This window comes from Gasterosteus aculeatus, chromosome 4 (genome assembly GCF_964276395.1).
Source record: "Gasterosteus aculeatus chromosome 4, fGasAcu3.hap1.1, whole genome shotgun sequence".
NCBI lineage: Eukaryota > Metazoa > Chordata > Actinopteri > Perciformes > Gasterosteidae > Gasterosteus > Gasterosteus aculeatus.
The window spans coordinates 32,444,423-32,465,389 of record NC_135691.1 but is presented as its reverse complement, the minus strand read 5'-3'; the positions used below and the strand labels follow the sequence as shown (position 1 = coordinate 32,465,389).

Sequence of the window (20,967 nt, the reverse complement as noted above, 5' to 3'; positions counted from 1 at the left end):
ATGCATGAAGTTTGTTGTGAAAAGAGCAAATAGGAAAGAGGACGGTCTGCTGCCTTGCTCGTAATGACGTGTTAATGTGTAATATCTGTGTTCAGGTGTTGAAGATCAGTCTCATCGGACACAGAAAGCGGATCCTTGCCTCATTGGGGGACCGGCTACTCGAAGAAACCCCACAAAAACCTCCGCGGGCCATCTCCCTCAGGGTGAGTGAGTCTCCATGAGCAGACGGAATTTCATATCGGCCGCGACATTCACATTGCATCAGTATCAGTATCTGATGCAATGTGAATTCAAACGGTGAATTCTTCAGACGGAGGAAGGAAGCTCTGATTCCTTCCCAGAGGGCAGTGAGGGAGCTGTAAAAAAAAAAATCTTGTATAATATCCAACAATAAAACACAAAAGATAAGATTTGAGAAGCTAAAACAAAAAGCCTTAATTTCATTCCATCCGGGAAAAGAGGTGACACTGGCTTGTAATTAAAGAAGCGCCGAAGATTATACCGCACGTCACTCAACACGGAGTGAAATGATATGTTTACGCAGCATTTCCTCCTTCAAGTTTGTTTAATCAGTCAGCTGCGCGCTTTGGGACAAATGAGGCTCAACATCAGAACCGAGAGGAAAAATCTCTCTTCTATTGAGTCCTCTGGTCTCGGGGGGGCTCACCCGCTAAAACCATTACTGCGTTAAAGTGTTTAAAAGTTGTAATTCTTTGGGGAATTCTCCACTTTACGGAGGAAGCCACTTAGAGCGCGAGTCAGCAGGCGCCGGCGGGCCCGCTGAGGACTTCAGGTAAACGGACAGAATCTTTGGTCTTTCCGGTTTACGGCCTCCTCACACACTTCACCCCCCCGTTCTGTCCCAGGAGCCCGGCGGGAACCACACTCCCCCCCAGCTCAGCCCGTCGGTGGGCCAGGCGGCGTACACGGCGGGGGTCCCCGGCGGATCTCTGGACGTGCAGCACCTCATCATGCAGGCGGACGCCCGGCGCAGGCAGCGCAGCAACGACAACTACTTCGAGGACGTGCCGCGATCCAAGCTGGAGCGGCAGATGGCCCAAGTCGGCATGGTGAGCATGAATGGAGGCGGGGGGAGGAGGTGGAGGGAGGTGGTGGGGGGGGGTGGGGGTTATGAATGGTGGCAGTCAGAGATCCGGTAGTCTGGCTGAATGCTAAAAGGGTGCGTTTTTTGTAATGTTCTGTTCTTTTCTCGTTGGCAACGTGCACGTCGTTACCAAAAAGACGTCAATGAGCCACAATGGGTATATATATATATATATATATATAAAAAGTCTGAGTCACACCGACAAACACGTGTGAAGCACCAGGTGTGTGTTAGTGACTTTTTTGAAGATAAATAAAGTTTGGGAGTTGCATTGATGGTAAATACAAATAAATAAATGTATATCAATGACACGATAAATAGGTGGAGCAGGTCTTAATCATACATGAAGTATCTCGGTTATTAAATGCTGTACGTAATAGCCGCCTTATTAAAGCCCAAAGTGTTTTATCTGCCGGCTTGCTTGTTGAAAAGACACAATTAATAATCCCGGCAGGCAGACCGTCTGACACCAGCTGCCGTCTCTGCAGTTTAGAGCTTATACAAATTGTACAATTCAGGGCGAACATGAAGATTACGCCTGAAACTTTGTGCTACAAAATGAGGAAACACGCAGAGTGACGGTTCGGCCGACATGCGTACAGATGCAACCGATCGAATAATCTACAGCTTTACAAAATGAAACGTCCGTCGGGCGGTAATTCCAAACATTAAAAGATTTTATGGCTCTACATTGCAGAACTTTGCTGCCAAATTTATTTTGATCTAAACTCAAAACTGATTACTTGGTCTGATTGGATGGCTTCCAATCAGAAACACACACACACATCTGGGAGAGCAGCTGTGTTGTGATTGAGTGTGATTAGGGTCTTTTTGTGCCTCTGCGTGACTCCTGGAGCATCTCGACACAGTCTTGTTGAGATGTTCTCCTCCCGAATCCCTTCAGAATCGATAAGTCCGCTCTGCCAAAAGGGAAAGACAACTGTTGTGGGCCGTCGAGAAAAAAAACGTAACCCAGGAGAACCGGTTCGGCGCCTCGTTTGGTCCCTCAGGCGCCACAGTGAGAACTTTTAGTAACTGGAGATTTCCAGATGAGTCCGGCAGCTGGGTCAAAGCGTGAGGGGGGGGGGGGGGGACGTGTGCAAAATGGTTGAGCTGTTTGGGTTTAGTGTAGCTTTGGCTTAAGCTTGCTCCTAAGGCTTTATCCCCGGGGCTGTTTATCAAACATCTTTGCATCTGATCACAAGATCTCACCTCTGCGGAACCTCGCCGACGTCGTCACGGGGATTACAGGGAAAAAGCAATCCGACATGGACGCACATACAAACGCTCTCTGGCGCGGGACGCGTGCGCGGCTCGTCATCTCAAGTATGCAGATAGGATTTCGGGGGTTTACTGTTTAATAAAAAGGTGAAAGCTCCGCGGGTGAGAAAGAGGTGAGCAGCGGCAGAGACTCACAAAATGGGCCAAAGAATGGGAACATCTGGAAGCGGAGCATGAATTCCTCCACGTTTAATTTCCTCTCGCATGCTCTCCAAAGCCGTTCCGACATGAACTTACACACATTTAACGGGCCAGCGGGTCGTGTCAACACGGCCTGGTCCCGTTTCTCGCGCACTAACGTCTTACTGGTTGTGGTTTCAGGGGGGCGATTGGTGCGAGCCGATCACGTTGCGTCCGCCCAACGAGGCCACCTCGTCCACGCCGGTGCAGTACTGGCAGCATCACCCCGAGAAGCTCATCTTTCAGTCCTGTGACTACGAAGCCTACGTGAGTCCCGCCGCTTCCCTTCACCGCGTGTGTGTGTGTGTGTGTTCATCTGCCAACAGACGATCGCTTCCAATGACCGCTAATCTGCTGATCATTTTCTCCATGATCAAAATCCAAGTTGAAGTGGTAAAAAGACTAAACATTTTGCTGCCATCATTTAAAGTGGTCGTTTCATCTCAGCCTGGGTGCTGTCAATAATTGGAGCAGCGCAGAGAACGCAGGAGCAAATGTGATCTCAGAAATACAGGAGAGGTAATAAAAAAAAAAAGAGAGAACAGATAGTTCAAACAAATCAAAATGCGAAGCTGAAATCAAATATGAATGAAAGCGAGAACGCGGCTGAGTGGATAAGAGATAAAAGTATTGCTGATGGCTCGTCTTGCCTCGCCTGTTCTCCTGGACGGGACGACGGGGAACACACTGCGGGTGGGCAACCAGGGGAAAATAGGGAGGTGCTTCCATGGAACCCCCCCCCCCCTCAGGACAACGGGCTCCAGAAGGCTCAGAAAGTGAGATAAATGAGCAGGAGCCACAACAGAGGGGGAGGCAGAGCCCTCGCTGTGAATGTTGGCCGCATGAGAATAGCAAAGGAGATGGATAACGCGGTAACAGGAAGGAGAAAGGGAAAACATTTTGATCACCGCCTCGGAAGGCATAGTTAATTACTACGTCCGATCTAAAACAAGTTATTACAAACTTTTTCCAGCGAAATCCTGCATCCAACACGCTAAATATCTTATTGAAATTGACTAAACTTATGATAACAATAATATTAAGACTCCTGTATTTTAGTACATCTTAGCGGCTAATATTAGCATGCTTGCAGACTGAACTAAGATAGCGGACATGGTAAACATCAGCATGGTGGCATTGTTACTGCGACCATTGGCCTACAGCGTTGTCCTCGTCTTGTTATGTCTTAAGATGTCATTTGGGGATAATAAGAGACTGGAGACGCGGCAGACAAGACGCCAGCTGGTCTTTAGTGCAGCCGTAACGCAATTTGTAGGATGACTGCCAGCCAGCCTTCGATAACAGCGATTTAAGGTCGTTAGCTTGAGTCTCTTTGAGATGTATTCAACATTTTGCTTCTTGGTTTTGGAGTCGAGAACTATAAATACTTCTAATGGACCAACAGCCTCGTTGGGGTCCCACTTTTAAGGAGATCCATTGCGAGGTGGTGGATGTCACGCGCATTAAGTGCTCTAATGTTGACATAAACATTGTCCCTGTAAAACGCAGTCCCCATTAGTTGCTGCTTTATTAAATCAGATCCTACGTGGTCAGAATGTCTGACAGCGTCCGGACTCCAGTCCCCCGAGGGGCGTTCAATCACATTTACTGCAGCTGAATGTCAACAGAGGGGAGTGCTAAACATTTTTATGTTGCTTTATTTCCCTGAATAAACCCCCAAAAAGTACAAAGACGATGACAAGAATTCTGCCGGATTGAAAAGCCAACTGTCGACTTTCCTCTTCCCATGTTTGCTCATCACGTGTCCGTGTTGTGCGTCCTTCCCGCAGTACCTGGGCTCCATGCTGGTGAAGGAGCTGCGAGGGACGGAGTCCACGCAGGACGCCTGCGCCAAAATGAGGGTAAAGCTCGCCGCGTCGCTCTGCTGCTCTTTACGTTTGTCGCCGCGGTGGCGGCTCACGTCGTGGGTTATGGAAATGTTCTCTCATTCCAACTATCATGACTTTAGGCTTATTGAGGGATTTCTTCTTCTTTTTTTGACCCCCTTTTGACCTCATTCTCCTCCTCCTCACTTTGTTACTTTCTGCTGCTCTCTTTCTCCCTCTCTCGCTTGCTCCTGTTCTCCTCGTCCTTTCTCCATCCTGTCTTTCTTTATTTTACCGTATCTCTCATCCTGAGCTGCTGCAGTGTGAAGATACATTTTAACACGTGCAAAGCTTTCTGTTCTCCTCCCTCTTACCTTCTGTCTCTATATTCACATAGTCACATCAGAGTGCTTTCTCCTTCTTGCCTTTAACACCTTTGCTGCAAAACAACCTTGGTTGTAACTCTGCGCGAGAAACGCGTGTACATCAGTCTTTTTATTAGTTCCATTCTCGCCCGCTCGGCCCTGTTGCCAGCATCCGTCCTCTCATCCGGTCCAGCAGAGCCGGTCAGCGTCGTCGCCCCCTGTCAGCCTGTCAGCACTCCCTGAATCCGACGAGGCCGAAACCGCGGCGGGCGGAGTCAACGTGGCGGCGAGGCAGGGAGGGAGAGTGTGATGACAGTAGAAGAAGAAGCGATACCGAGGCAGGGCAGGAGAGGGACTCGTCTCTCGCCCGAAACGTCTCGCCGACGTGGCACTTCGCTGCACAATGAGTTTAAATAAAGGCGACAGAGACACGTCAATGTGCAATTAAAAAGAATAAGCAGTCCAATGTAGCTTTAGAGCTAATAGACTGATTGGATTTGAAGCGCTGCAGTCAATTGGCTTTAAAAATGTCATTTAGAAACAAAACGTTGTGCCTGAAATATCACATTTCCCTCTTTTTTTTTTTGTCTCTTTGGCTTTTCGCGCGCTCCAAGAAGTCGACCGAACAGATGAAGAAAGTGCCGACCATCGTGCTCTCCGTGTCGTACAAAGGGGTGAAGTTCATCGACGCCACAAACAAGGTAACGACTCACTCGCCGCTCCCTCGGAGGTGTCAGAAATGGCCGAGGCGGCACCTCGACTGATTTAAAACCACGCGGGGCAAAGAATCGATGAGGTGTGAAAGAGGGCAAAACACAAACAGGCAATAACCAATGAGGAATGGATGAGCTGGGAAATCAATGGCGACCTCCTCGGCTCATTGGGTCCTTAGTGGAGTCGTATGGGCGGCAGAAATACCAAAAGAAAACCATATGAGAATGGTTGATAGCCTCTTAATTTACACGAATGCTGAACCCATGGTAATAAATAATGTTTATAAATCCCAAAAAATAGTCCACCTTTGGTGTGTAATAAAGGTGGGAGAGTGAGAAGCAATTTTAAGATTATTAAAAGCTGCTTGTTCATTTAGGCCTTTGTTACACACAAAAGCAGGCGCACAGCAGAAGATGAGCACAATTAGCAGAAAGTCAGTGGATTTTGAGTTGGATCCGCAGGCGGCACTCAAGTAAGTTGGCCTCATTATGTGAGAAATATACACGGACAGTTTTAGACCGCAAAGTACGTGCTGGACTGCTTTTTATGTCCTTTTATGTGAAATGTAAAAAACCTCTTTTTCGTCTCCATATCTTATCAGAAACCAAATGGAGGGGTTCTCACTTACCTTCCAGAGACCAACGATAGGCTGATATCTTTTTATAAAATCAATGACAAAGATCGTCTGGTTTGACAAAAGCACTTTGACGTTGTGCATTTCACAGCGGCGAGACTTTAATTTACACAACGACGGCGGTTCTCCAGTGACGTTACCAGAGGACGAATTCCAACTCGGAGACTCTGGGGAAAACTCTCAAACCAGAAATGCTCTGCAGCGATTAAGTTTTTGGGGGATGTGTGTAATTAGATGAACAATCATCCCCCTCCCATCTTGCTCTCTCTTTGCAGAACATCATAGCAGAACATGAGATCCGCAACATCTCGTGCGCGGCTCAGGATCCAGAAGACCTGTCTACGTTCGCCTACATCACCAAAGACCTCAAGTCCAGTCACCACTACTGCCACGTCTTCACCGCCTTCGATGTGGTCAGTGCCGACGCTGTGTGTTTCAAAGCGACGCGTTCTTCTTCTTCACATTGAATTCTCACGGCCTCCTCCCCACTCGTCAGAACCTGGCGTACGAGATCATCCTGACCCTGGGCCAGGCCTTCGAGGTGGCCTATCAGCTGGCCCTGCAGGCCCGGAAGAGCGGCCACGGATCGTCCACGCTGCCCGAGAGCTTCGACAGCAAGCCCAGCAAACCCGTCCCCAAACCTCGGGTCAACATCCGCAAATCCGTAAGCGTCGCTTCCGCAACGTCTGTTCCGAGGGAAAATCCGTCCGCGACCACATCGCTTTGTTGAATAGAAATTCCATGATGATTGATTATTAAAGAAATAAGAAGCTAAGCAATGTGTTTTAAGATGGATTTTCACTTGCGATGACACCCATCTCACACTTCTTAACCAGATCCCATCCACTCTGTCCCATTGACACCGGAATCTGTCCATCCCTCCGCCACTGCAATTCTTTTGTCCCGCGTCTCATTCACGCTCAAATGCTTTGTTTTCTTTTGCCGTGTCGTGCGTTCAACACTGTGGCAGAAGGTGCAGGTGTCCCCGCGGCCCCTCCCACGGCCGCCTGATTGATGGGGCCTGTTTGCAATGGGCTCTGGGGAGGCTTTCTTGGCTCTCCACCCTCTGTCTCTTTGTGTTTGTGTGTGTGTGTGTAATCAGATTCCTACACACCACAGCCTCGCACGGATAATTCATTTATTGACTTTTCACGTCTAGATCTTCGTCACAAACGGCGTGGTCTCTGATGGAGGATGCGAGATCCACGGACCGAGCTGCTCGTGATAAAAACAAAACCATAGGGCCTTGACCCCCTCCTTTGGTTCATCATGTTAAATATGTCCCACATGCACATGCATGTGTCGCCGTGCTCCCCCCGCCTCCTCCGACCACGGCGTCAAAAAGTCTGTCCGTGGCTGCTATATCAGTGTGGGCTTATAGCGGCATCCACACACCGCGTTGGAGTAATGGTGAGCTAGAGTGAGTGTCTGTCCGTGCGTGCTTTTGTGCGCGCCAACGGAGATGATGGACGACGTTAACCATTAATTGCCTTTTTCCTCTCTGGTCATGTGTGTGTAGTTAATGGCTCGTGGTGTGCAGCAGGGCAAAGATACTGCAGGATTCACTTAATATTCCTGCCACCTGCCAGATCATAAAACCCACCCTGCAGCAACACTTTAAAATGCTCTTGCTTTGTTTTTTGTATGTGTTTCTCCACACCTCCCTACTTATGTTTTTATGTTTATGCTGTGTGTGTGCGCGCCATGTCCGCGTAGCTGCTGATAAATCTCCCTCGACATCCACTTAACTTGCGTCAGCACGCCTGATGCGACTTGTCTTCGATCGGCCTCGGCGCGTTACCGCAATAACCCGTGCGATTAAGTCTCACAACGCTTCTTTAAAAGGGGTAAAAGTGAAAACGGCTTGTTTCCACGCAGCCGGTTTGATGTTGTTGGCCGTGTAGGAGCCTTGAATTTATGCTTTGTCAACAACTTGGAGCGAAATAAACCAAAGCACACACTTTCTGATCTCCCTGGCTCGAGGACGAGAAAGATAAAAAACGGGTGGCGTTTTGCGTCCCACGCTGTTGCCGGGGGCGATGGCTTTGCTGCCGTGCTGTTGCCATGGTTTTGCTTTGGTTTTGGAGTGTTGTTGCCATGCGGCTGCTCTGTCATGTGTGGTTTTGCCTTGCTGCTTTTGGCGTTGCTGAGCAGGCCTTCTTTGACCTTTATATGACCTCTGCCCCTGTAGGTCATGTCCCCCGTCAGCCACTGGTCACTGGGCCACATTTACACCCCTCACCGGCCTCCTCTCCACCCTCCTCCCCCTCGACTCTTCCATCTTCCTCACAAAGCTCAGTCACAGGTCCTCCACGCTTTTTTCCTTCTTACCCTTTCCACCTGATTTTTTTTTTTTTTAGTCAAGAGGAAAGTGCTGTCGCCTGTTTGCAGTGGGTGTTTGTGTGTCTTGTTTAATTACTGTGTGTTTGTACCTATCAACAGCATTAGAATAAAAACAGATGTGAGTCTCGCAAAGCCAAGCCGTGTCATTACTTTACAGCTAATAAGCCCTTCTCTTTAGTGCCTCACTCAGTTTTTAATAAGCCTCGCTGTGCCGATTCAACCCCCGGATGGGAGTAATGCTTTTGAATTAGCTGCGTATTTTATTCACACCGACTGGCAATTGGCGACCCACAACGACAAGAATCGAGAAAGGTGTAGTCAAGGTGTAGTCGGTACGCTGTCAGTTCGGGTTTAGGCTCGTCACACCGCTGAGTGCCTGAGGGCTCTCTGGCATTTTGAGCCCTTTCCGGAAGTCCGCATTAGATGCCGACTTTGCCCAAGGAAAGAACCCACAAGTCATTGCAATGTTACCTCAAAAATGGGATAACCGGTAAAACAAAAGGACAGCACATGTGCTTTTCAGTCTGTCGCAATTTTAGACATTAAGGAATTAAGGATTAAAGACCAATTGTAATTCAGCTCTCAATTTCTTTTGATAATGCCGTTGAGCTTCCTTCTTTGCCTGTTATTAGGGGTGTAACGATTCATTTTAACAATGATTCGATTCGAACGCAAGCGAGCTGGACGCATTGCTCTTAATGTGCCGGTAATGATGGTTGTAGCTGGTTGTCATCTACGGTCCACTACGATTACCGAAGGGGGCGTTTGTTTTTTGACAACGTTTTATCTCATAATTTCGACTTTCCATCCCCTTTCTTTAGTGCGGAAATGGGCTTTTATAGTTGTGTGAATGCATCGCTCCAGCCAATCCAACGACGGGGTTTGTAACCAATCAGGTGTAGAGACCATGGTGACTGGCTCCGCCCCCTTACTGTCAAAAAGAAAAACAGCGAGCGCGTAGAAAACTCCTTCGAGCGCGAGCGTTGTTTAATCCCACGGCGCCTTAGTAGACGGCCGGAAAGATTCGTCGTGTTTCCATGTTTTTTTATTTGTCTTCTACATATTCTACAAACAGCGACCGACTTATTTAGAACACCTCCGTGTTTGCAAAAGCCCAAATGTTTCCATGCGCTGGATCGATAAGTTGGTGTGTAAATGTCTCGCTCGCAGTCGTCTCCTCCACGCTGTGTTTTGTTGTTGTTCCGAGTTTCGCGCGGCTGCCGCTGCGTACTGATGACGTGGCAGACTGAATCGAGTAACGTTTAACGTGTCTAAAGTGCTAAAAAACAAACAAACAAACACGCATCCATACCGTTTTTGTGCTTAAATCCAATGTGCAGTTTCCAAGTATCGATTATGTACCATTTCAATCGATATATGTCGTCCAGAATGCCGATTTGCGGAGCACAGATCAATTCAGTTGGATCGCAGGAATATAAATCGATTAAGTGGATGAATCGTTACACCCCTACCTGTTATACATTATAAAAGAATAGAATGTTTTTGGCTGTCAGCATCTCTCATTTTGCCTTTTCTGCAGGAATTAGCTAGAGTCAGCCCAATGCTTCTTAGACCACCTCGTCCATTAAAACCTCAGTTGAACGCTTGGAATTACCCTTTACGCTTGGAGTGGTTTTCCTCCCGATCCGCACTTCTTTTCTCGCTGGTCTGCTTCAGATCGCCCTCGAGGCAGTGGAATTCTTCATAAGCACAAGATTGCAGCAGCGGAGTGCACACAGTGTGTCAGGGAACAATTCCAATGTGCAGAAGGGATATTAGCCCCACGTTGTGCTACGCCAGAGTTTGCGATCCTTTGAGGGGGTTTTCTCGTCCCTGCAGCATCGCTTCGAGTTGCCACACTCGGACCCTTCGGCCGACAGACGGGAGGTGCGTTTTTGATGAAAAACGTATTTTGAGGCACGGTTCATCCAGTGGCTTCGTGTGCGGCTGATGAATTTGAGACTTATCCTGGTGACGACCTGTGCACTATATCGATCTTGTGGTCGTGAAAGTGCGCTTCTTCCTTAATCCTGTTAGTCCATAACGTGATTATGAGGGAGGGAGACGGAATCGGATTAATATTATAGCTACTTCCCCGAGTGTTGCGACGAGATAAGAGCCCTGTTAGGGCAGAACTGCAGAGCATCGAGATTAACCCTGTTCACTCCAAGTAAATCTTTATTGCTTTTTTAAACAATTATATTGATTACGGTTACACATCTGTGAAAGGACTAATGTTGTATCTGCTGTCTAAACTGGGCTCCTAAAGTCACCTAAAATGATAAACCAATCGATTGGAGGAAAAACACCCTCAGCAACAAAATCCCAGCCGCTTGATTGGTTGCCGTGGGGTTATTTTTATAAGCAGTGTGGCTTGTTTGGTTTATTCCACAAGCCAAAACACCTTCCTACTGGCAGAAAAAATCAAAACTGCTAGAATACACAAAAGCGCACCACACAGACGCCATGGAAATAATATGCATGTGTTTTTTTTAAATGTCAGACTTCTCCAAATGCGAGCTTCTGTCCATGCTTTCTCATCTGAATCTCAAATGCCTCTCACGTCTGAATTATAATTTTCCATTACTCCATCTCACTCCTTCCAGCGTCTCGCTCTGCATTCACTGACATAATTGGCATATAAATTGTCAACAGAAACAGCTGTTTGCATTCCATAAGTGTTGCATCCAGCATCTAAAGAAGTACTTAAAACTCTGTAACATTTTGCAAAGTTGACACTATAAAAGGTCGGTGAAAGTAATTTATCTTCTTTTTTTTTTTTACCCCCCCCCCCCTGCTTCCTCTGCGTTCCTCCACCCGTCAGATGGAGCAGCCGTCCATGGACCAGAAGGGTCACGCAAATGTGCCCTGGATTGTGGAGCCGGGTCAGGAGGCCAAGAGAGGAGTCAACACAAAGTACGAGACCACTATTTTCTAACATACACTCGCCTTGTCCACTCCCGTGTGTGTGTGTGCCTTTCAGAGGGTGCCCTGTACCGGGCCCCCGGCCCGGACGTTGGGCACGAGCGACGCACGCCGCCCCGAAAATAACAAAAACATCCCGCCCCCCGTTAGCCGAGCCCGTCCGCTGCATGATGAAGTTTGGCTCTGCGCCGTCCCGCTCTTCTTCTCTCTCGTGTCCTCTCCTCCCCTTCCCCCCCCCCCTCCTTTGGCCCGGGGCCCCGTCCACCAGCCTGCAGGGCTGGCGCATGACCTTTGAACCCGGGGTGGGGGGAGGGCGGTGGTGCACTTGTCAGCGCCGTTTTTTTTACCCCACTCGGTGAAGCAGCCGGTTGTTTTGCTCCCAGATTTTTTTTTTTTGGTTCCCGTTGATGGGGGCAACCGCTTGGCTTCGACTCTCTCCTCCATCCCTCGCTTGTCTCTACCTTTCTGCCCCTGACAACTTGAATGACATTTGTAAGCAGAGCGCCGCTAAAGGGCCGTGACAGTGTTTTAGCTGTCGGTTGAGCCCGGCAGCCCAAAATGACGCGAGGGCGGTCGCTCCGAACCGTGGCGACTGGAGGACGGTCCAGACTTTTTAAACATTTTTTTAAATCAAAGAGGAGAGCCGAATTACAGGAGAGGGGATGTAGCACAGTCTGTTTGACTCAAACTGCTTTATCCAGCAGGCTACTAGAATGTATTTCAACTTTTTGATCCTTTATATCAGATTATTTTTTTGAAAATACTAACAAACTTGTGAATTTCTTTGACACGCAACTTTAAAAAAGCGTGCTGTTTCGTTGCTGTTGAAGCATCCTTTGTCACCACGTGTGTGTGTGTGTGCGTGTGTGTGTGTATACGTTCAAAATTATTTTAACCGGAGTGATCGCCCCTGGCCATAAACCTTTTTTTGTTTGAAGGGGGAAAAAAAAACAACCTTGTATGTAATCTGTTTAGCATGTTGGACGCATGGTGGCCATTTTTGGGTTTGCTGAGCCGGTGTGGAGGCCTCTCTCGATAAGTGATGTCATCTCATTTGCAGGGCAATGCCGGACGCTCATGTCTATTACTGTGGAATGCAAAGAATGTAGCCAGCCCTAAACACGGACCTTGTCACACATACAATGCAAAACGGATTACAAAAAGGACTACAAACACGGATGCTACTCCGCGCTGTTTAAGGTTGACTACAACATTCTGACATTGTGCGTCCGGGTAAACGCTGGACATTTCGTACACGGTAACGGGACCGCGTCTCGCCAGACAACGCTCTGCTCTGAATGTACGCTTATTTGAAAAGCGACTCAATGTTCTCCAGCTACGACGGAATCTTTTTTTTTTTTTTTTTTTTTTGTTTAAGAACCTAACTTGGAGGCGTGACCTGAGAACTTTTGGGTGCGGCCACAGCGACCCCGTGGAGACAGTGAGTATTTGGACTCTGGGCATGCGGCACTGAGGGAAGGACGACCGGCTGCCTCTTTTTGGTCTCTTTGGTTTTCTTAAAAGAATATAATACAGAGATATATGCACAGGTGTGTAAAATGTGATTGGACCCTGCAACACGCCGGAGATGCAACAGGTATCTCGTAACGGATTATAAACCTACGCAAACAAAACGGCATCTGGCGTAAAAAAAAAGTTTAAAAAAAAAAAAGTATTCTATTCGTATTGCCCGACATTTTAATGTTTAATATGAGAGTATTATATTACCACGATGATTATGATTATTCTTGTGCAATTCTTGTCTACTGTTGTCTTAATGTTACATTATTTTTCTATGATATGATGAGAGGAATTCCAGGGGCTTCGAGGGTGACGGCAGTCCGTTAAAAAGAGCTCAAACTATATGATCGTACGTCGCAGGTGGCTAGCTAACTCGTGTCAGGTCAAACGCATCGTTTCTCATGGGGCTCTACTCTTTATCTAGCAGATGTAATATTTTAAACGCAGTATTACTGTATTATTTGGATGAGACGTCATCCGATTATAAAATGTACATAGATATTTTGCCAACTCATTGTTCATACGTGTAATGTAAAAGAAAAGAATAAAGCATTTGCAGTACGCGGCACTGGATACAAGGTACCCAAATAAAGGTTGGAAATTCAAAGAAGTGGTGCATTGCAGAGGTTGTGCTTTAAGACCGAGGTGGGTTACATGGCGACATCACTGCTGAACAACTCATGTACATATGCTTGGGCTTCCAGCACACTGAATTTTGTAATTTGGGCCATTATTTATATCCTTGTAAAGCACATGGAATAAAATATGACTTGTAAAACCATTACTCACCTGTGAATGAAGTTGTCATAAGTCATTTCCATTGTTTAGAATACTCATGTATAACTGCATTATTGCTTACGACAAATCTCTTTAGTACAATCAAACGTACAAAATGTCGCCGCGTCTCGTATCCCATCCCATTGACAGCTAGAATATAACTGAAAGGAGAATATTGATATTTATCAAACCAAGTTACCACCCCGGACACACACGGAGCATCTTAGTTGCAGCTTCCGGTAAAGCCGAGCGCTGATGGGGGATTTAACTCAAACGCAAAAGCAGCTCCGGAGCCCCTCTGGCTGGTCTCCGCTCCCGGCCCGCCTGGATTTGACTGACAGAAGGAAATAAACGCAGCCCAGTTAACGGTTTAAAGCTTCTGCAGCAGGAGAAGGTAAGTGTCTCTCAGGTCAACGAGGGCGGTTTGTATCATGACTCATTTTTATAATCAAACCACGTATTTCAGAGGATCTTATTTTTATACATGATTGTAAACTGAATATCATTGGGGTTTGGACTGTTAATAAAAAAAAAATGCTTGTTGCAACCCCGCAGTAAGGTTACTTCAGCAGGCATATTTCGGACGACGCGGTTAAAAGCAGAATCCCCGGCAGCAGATTATGAAAGCGGCCTTAATGTGCCCAATACATATTTGATCAAATCTTCATTTCCTCGGCCGCCTCGATCCATGTCGCAGTCACAAGCTGCGATGAATCTTAATGAGGCAGCCACTAAAATCTTTAGTGTGTCTGCCGATAACATTTGAGTCCAAAGAAGTGATCGATGATTTGAAAGGATTCAGGCAATTTAACTGCGTGAAGATTGTACTCTCCCTTCCAACCACTGGTCCCTCCTTGGACAACACCTCAAACCTTTTAAAAGCTGAATATAAAGAAAAGAAAAAGATGTCAGTGTTACAGTGAGCTCCTGGAAGGCTGAGCAAGCACGTTTCCTGAGCCGCAGACGGCTGAATGAAGCGGGCTGCTATCTGCAGCCGTTACGTCTGATCTGATCGGTGGAGAAAAGCGCGACTGCGGCACATTGTGTTTCGCCGAAGATTTACTGCCAACCTGCAATTTGGTCAAAAACCGAGAAAACATTTTATTGTCTGTAAGGAAGAGCGGGAGGTAATCCGAGACATATCTGGAAGATTAGACCAGGAGTGCAGAGCGATGCTGCTGCTGCGTGTACGGGCTTCACGCAGCTCGATTCCATTCCCACTGCTGGCCCGAGGCAAAAAGGACTGGAATGAGCACTGGGAGGGCTTTTTTTGAGGTGCGAGGCGGCAAGAGGCCGCGCTTTGTTTTGCCGACGCCCGTGTCTCACTGTGGGAGAGGACCAAACTTCCAGATGGTGAGCGCTGCCCACGGCTACCGGCGGAACGAGACAACCGTGTAAAAAGTAACAATAACAATCGCAATATTATGGGGCGGTGGTTCAGCGGAGACCGTCTCCAAGCAGAGGTTAGAAAGCAAATCGCTGTGGTCCTTTTCCTCGGTGGTGCCTGATCAAACAAAACAACGTTCAGGAAATGTGACTAAGACACCAACCGAACCCAAAGTTGATTCAAAACAACCCCAGACGTGAGTCATGTTTGTATTTTATAGTTCTATTCATTTGTTTGCTCGCTCAGTGCCAAATGGGCTGAGGATAAGCACGTAGGTCAAGTGCTTCAAATGAGATTTGACAGCGCAGCAAAAAGCCTCAAGTATCCGTTCAGCTGAAAGCAAAGCAGAAAAAGTCTTGTGACGATTAAGTGTGTGGGAAGGCTGCACGTCCATCAACCCCGAGGAACATTAAAAAAAAATAAAACTACCACTTGCACATCCGTGATAAGAGCTGTCGGGCGACGTCTGCTCCAAAAGATGCTGGGACGCCGGCGACATGACAGCAGCGAAGCCTCGCCGTCACACAAAGCCGCTTATGTCACCTTTCCAGTGCACAACGATCAGCACGGCGAAGATCACAAGCTCATCGTCTACGCAGTGGAGAACTGAGGAAAACACCAGCGTTAATACAGAGGAGAAGACAGTGAAGCTAAATCCAGTAGTCAGAGGCGGCTACACTCGGAAATGTAGTTTGTGTGCGGACGTCGTCGTTGTGGTGGTTTAGCAGCACCACAAATGTTTTAAAAAACATTGCAGGAACACACACAGACGCTTCCTGAGGCGGAGACAGACGCGCCTCCGTCGGGCTCCATCTCATCGTTTGGGACAACCAGCGCGGGATGCTACGAACGCACAAACGAAGACCGAAGTGGCCCCCGTACGTGGGGAAAGTGGAGACAAACTTCAGGACTAGTAGACTGGATTCATGTCTACTACTGTCCGATTACTAACAGTGTAAAGTAATGCTGACTGGTTGTTATAAATAAATGTTCATTTTTTTCACAATTTTCTAGTTAACATACTCTTGCTGGCCATTGACCTTTTATACCATTATAAAACAGAATAAGTTATTTAAAAAAAACATTTTTTGTTCAAGACACTGCTCATATTTTGTTTCAAAGGATCCACTTGTGATAAAGACTGCAGCCTAATCTGCTTTTAGATGTGCAACATTCATCCATCCAACAGAATCCCTTTATGCAATAACTACATGATGGAGATGTTCAAGAGCTCAGGATTTAAAATAAGTGCCCTTTTATGAAGCGCTCCCCCTGAGAGGACAGTTGCACCTTGGGATCTACGGATTGATCGGTACACAATATGCACATCCCGGCCGTAATGCCAGTAAGATAAAACTCCTCGTTACTTCGCTTTAAGGGGCTTTTAAAACTGCTGCTGAAATGGTGGTGGCCTGCACTTTCCCTCCAGACAACAATCTGGTTTGTGGGCACAAATGCAAATTGAGGTGCTAAGCTTCTGTCTGCAGTCATCTGCTTGTGTGTGTGAGAGAGATACCTTTATATACCCTAAAAACTGCCGCTGTGAAGGTTCGGATAATTCCAGCCTCATAATACCTGAACACATCTGAGCGGAGATGCGTGGATGAGCAGCAGTCCACTCGTTGGCACACAGGGATTTTATTTCAACTCTAAATACCACTTCAATAAATTTTGTACTAAAAACTTTGACGTGTTAAACTCATTTTCTAAGTAATAGTCAGCCCACAGTATGAAAAATACTATGTTGTTCACAGCTTATGTCCTGGTAAGTGCAACTAACAACTATTTTCACTATTGAATAACAGTTTTATCTATAAAATGTCAAATAAAAAAGGGAAAGCAATTCCCTGAAGCCCCAGGCGAGCTCTTTAAGCAGCACTCCAAAGCCTAAAGATGATGGCTTTACTATCAAACACGACAAGCAGCAAAGAAATTCACACAATTTATGCCATTACCATGGAAACCTGGGTTTTAGCTTTTTTTTCTTAGTACCACTAAACATAATAAAACGTCAGATTTGCACACAGCCAAAAGTAGGACAGGATAAACCATCTGCAGCTTTTACATCAATAGGCACCAGTCTCTGTTCTAGACAGCCAGTAAAAATCCTCAAAGGGTCAAACAACAGGATAACTTACATTAAACAGCCTTATGTGCAACGGCAGAACTACATATGATAAAAAGGGGTTGACTTTTTACATGTGTTCAGTCATTCATTCATTCCAGCTGGACGAAAGGAGAAGAGGTAGCCCCCCCCCTCCCCTGCCCCCCCCCCCTCCCTCTCTACCTGTGGTGTGTCAGTGTGGCTGCTGCTCTGGCTGTGTGAGCTACTACACGAGGTGAGACACAGGTGACCACAGCATCTGCTCCTCCCGGGCCGCGTTCCATTTCGATTTTCACTTCAATCCTGAATTTTAGGGGGGAGGGGGGGGTGCAGCTGAGCCAACAGCTGACAAACAGGGACCAAGGCCAAGGTCAGGAGAGCGCACGCACACACACACAAACACACACGAGTGGTGTAACAGCGAAACAGGGTCAGAAGACACAGGGGGATGGTGACGGAGCGACCGGGTACTCAAGGAGAACAACACGTTGTGTGTCGAGTTGTGTTTTTGTGCTGCCAATTCTTTGCTATGCAGCAAAGGTGGAGCCCAACTTTTTTTCAAGGGTAGATTTGTTACGTTAGTTTTTTGCAGACACGTCAACATCTGCCAATGAGCACGGAGAAACCGCAGATGTTACCCTCGTCACTATCCGTCATACAATAAACCATCTAGTTTAGAAAGTGTATTATATATTCACAAGTTGACGAATGATAGGAATTCAATTCAATAGAAAAACAATTATTTCTCCTTGAGCTACTGAAAATGATAACGGGCATTTGCATTAACTGACATTTCAATTAATCAAATCAATTGAATCAGAAGTATAACTGACATTTGTTAAAATACTGATTAGTTGAAGGCTTTAAATAGTGTTGCTATACGTTGGTTGATGAACTACTTAGTTAAACTACATAATCTACATTTGAAAGACTTAGAGGCACAAATGGGCTTGAGAGCTGTAGACAATTGGAAACGTGACAGATTTGAATTATATAATTGGATCTTTCAGGAGGTATTTTTTGACAGTGTAAAATAAAACCACAGACCTTAAGATAAATAACAATCAATTTCTAAAATGACTTTTTTTGGACAGCCGCACCACATCACAAAGACTGCTTCCATTGCCACCGCACATTTAAGTCACACGTTAACTCCCACCCGCCAAGCAAGAAACAACTAACACCTCTCTCCCGATCGTATTCAGGCACCCCCCCCCCTTTACCAAGTCTCCGTATTTTTGGGCCGGCAAACAGAAAATCTGCTCGCACAATTGCACAAGCCACAAGCTCGAGAAATAGCAAAGCAGTGAAAAATGTATGAGGAAAGAGGGAGCAGGGAAAACAAAATAAGTCTTAAGCTGGGGGGGTGGGGGGGGGGGGCTTTTTAAAACTCCTGGGGATCCAAGTGTGAATAGAGACCTCTCACTGGGAAACTCAGCCTGATCTCCAAAACCTGTTCGGAAAAATGTATATGAAAATCTTGAAGATACAAATTCGTAGTGATACATACTAAATAAATACGGACTGCAACTGATGACGTCACCCTATTCAAAGTGAATGGGGACCTGCACCCCGTAAACACACTTCGTGAAGTCTAACGATGTAAAATAAACGTGTTATGATTGCATTTTTAACGAGAAATCAATGTTAAATTGTAAGAATAGAATACTAACCCTCTCTCTCTCTCACACACACAACACACGTCGTGGTTAACCACCACCAGTTCGTATGTATTGTTACGAATTTGTATGTTCAAGATTTTCGTATACATTTTTACGAACAGGTTTTGGAGAACACGTTGACGGTTTAAATATCAGCGCCGCCTGAACACCTAAAGCGACGCTAAGTTAGGCTAAAGGGCCTCCGAACTTTGTATTCTAAATGGATTTTTAAGCACAGGCCGTTGACGAAAAAGGTGCATGAAGATTGAATGTCCAAAAGAAATACACGATTGCAACAATGATCATAACTTTGTGTTTGCTTTTATCAGCCACACATTAGCCCACACAGCACTGAGGCGACGACAGCTTGGCGTCGCTCTGCCGCCTCCAGTTCGAGAGAAGAATTCAATAAATGTAACTTATTCTGAAAAAAAAAAATACAACTCTGATTCCAAACATTCCGCTGCCACTCATGAGTTTTCAGCAGCAGACCTATTTCTTTAATATTCTTAAGGCAGACAATTTTTTTAGAAGTTCAAAAGGACAACGTCTTATTTCCCTTCCACTACGCCCCCAGTGAGTCAGCGCTTTCAGCGTGACAGTCATCCGAGGCTGCGGGGGGAATCCATGCCCGGCTGCAACTGAGAGGGGAAGGTGGTGTCAGCGGTGTGTAGACACACAGACAGCCAGATAGCTGTAATTACTTCAGCAGCAGACAAAGATTAATTAAGCAGGAGCAGGAGGAATTAATGAGGTTAGTGCACACCTCAACCGGTCTTTAAAAAGAGTTCACACCACTCCTGGGGAGACCGCGGGGGCGTGAGTGCGCGTTTACGAAGATGCAGAAAAAGAAGAGGAAATACACATGTACTCAGATTTCTTTTTAAGAATATAAAGTAACAGATATGTTCAATTTACTCTTGAAGGTGAAGGGGAATCATCTTGGCAAAGCCGTCCACACAGATGTAATAGCAAGGAAAAGATGAAATCTCCAGGATGCTTATTATTAGCATCCTGAAATCAGAAAGGTAAGCTTACTTAGCACAAATGTGAATGCGAGCAATCAGAGAGGCGAAAACATGACTTAATCCTCCCGTCATTTGCGTTTCATGCAGCACTCGGCCAACACACCACTTAAGAAAGACGCCACCTAAATGTGGCGCATTGATTTTCTTTGCTCTGTTGAAACCACTAAAAGTCTCTGGAACTATGGAGACCAGACGCCACTGAGATGCATCGGTCTGTGCAGCAGAAAGACCGTCCGCCTTTACTTCACCATCTAGATTACGTGATATAAATAGAAAGCACTGAAGTCTATCTGAGAGCTGTGACACTGCATTAGAATGTCATGGGGCCGCTCCATGTCTTGCATCGTGATTGGACCAGTTCCCAAATCGTACTGGCAGCCACTATGCTGCCTCGGCGCCCAGAATGCCTAAAGACCCCGAGACAAACGGTTTCAAGTTTACTGTCAAAGGGATAAGAAGCCGGTAATGTCTTCCTGTTTGGGCCCGACAACAAGGCATCTTGTTGTGTGCAGGAGCTCGTCGGTATTCTAAAAAAAAACCCCCATCGTTGTTAGGATTGGATTTTGCCTTACTGAGTTCTGTGAGTCAAGCACCCTGAAGGGTCATATGCGCAAATACTGTACTTCCACAATTTCCAGCTAAAGTAGAATTTGGCTGTAAGCTGAAGGTCACATTGACCTCCCGCGTTCGCCCTCCACACGCATCCGTCATTGCAGAGACATCTAAATTAATTAGGCACTGATGAATCCCACTAGAGCTGCGTCATCACATTAACTCAGCTTGGAATTGGATTCCAGCCTTCAACCGGTGATCAGTTTACTCAAAATCAGCTGAAGGACGCGGTGAGAGGCGTTGACAGCATCCATCAGCTGCATGGTAAATACGAACAGGTGACGTCAACAATGAGCCCAGTTTCAAATGTTCTCTAAAAATTGGATGAAAGGGCCACTTACCAGCAACAACTCCTTAAAAACAAGCCGTTTTTATAGCAGTTTATTCTTTGGGACACCGGAGGGGCTGTAACGTGGATAAACAGGTGAGTTAGCTAATTTCTTCTTTGGCATGGCTAGCTTAATTAGCTAACATTTATAATAGCAGTTATTGTGACGCTTACCT

The 20,967-nt window shown here is 46.4% G+C and overlaps 1 protein-coding gene across 7 annotated transcripts in view; it reads left to right on the top strand.

Moving 5' to 3' along the window:
- anks1b (ankyrin repeat and sterile alpha motif domain containing 1B) overlaps nucleotides 1–13,690 on the top strand; it is a 115,132-nt gene extending 101,442 nt beyond the window's left edge. For 2 of the 7 annotated variants that reach the window (XM_040173081.2, XM_078100370.1), the window contains 10 exons: nucleotides 96–203; nucleotides 867–1,070; nucleotides 2,708–2,833; nucleotides 4,357–4,428; nucleotides 5,372–5,458; nucleotides 6,381–6,518; nucleotides 6,602–6,769; nucleotides 8,297–8,410; nucleotides 11,273–11,364; nucleotides 12,434–13,690. In XM_040173081.2, coding sequence (XP_040029015.2) covers nucleotides 96–203; nucleotides 867–1,070; nucleotides 2,708–2,833; nucleotides 4,357–4,428; nucleotides 5,372–5,458; nucleotides 6,381–6,518; nucleotides 6,602–6,769; nucleotides 8,297–8,410; nucleotides 11,273–11,364; nucleotides 12,434–12,482 — 1,158 coding nt within the window. In that variant the 3' untranslated portion in view covers nucleotides 12,483–13,690. The remainder of the gene's footprint in view (nucleotides 1–95; nucleotides 204–866; nucleotides 1,071–2,707; nucleotides 2,834–4,356; nucleotides 4,429–5,371; nucleotides 5,459–6,380; nucleotides 6,519–6,601; nucleotides 6,770–8,296; nucleotides 8,411–11,272; nucleotides 11,365–12,433) is intronic. The other 5 variants (XM_078100365.1, XM_078100366.1, XM_078100368.1 and 2 more) reach the window with 5 other exon arrangements.
- The last annotated feature ends 7,277 nt before the right edge of the window (nucleotides 13,691–20,967 follow it).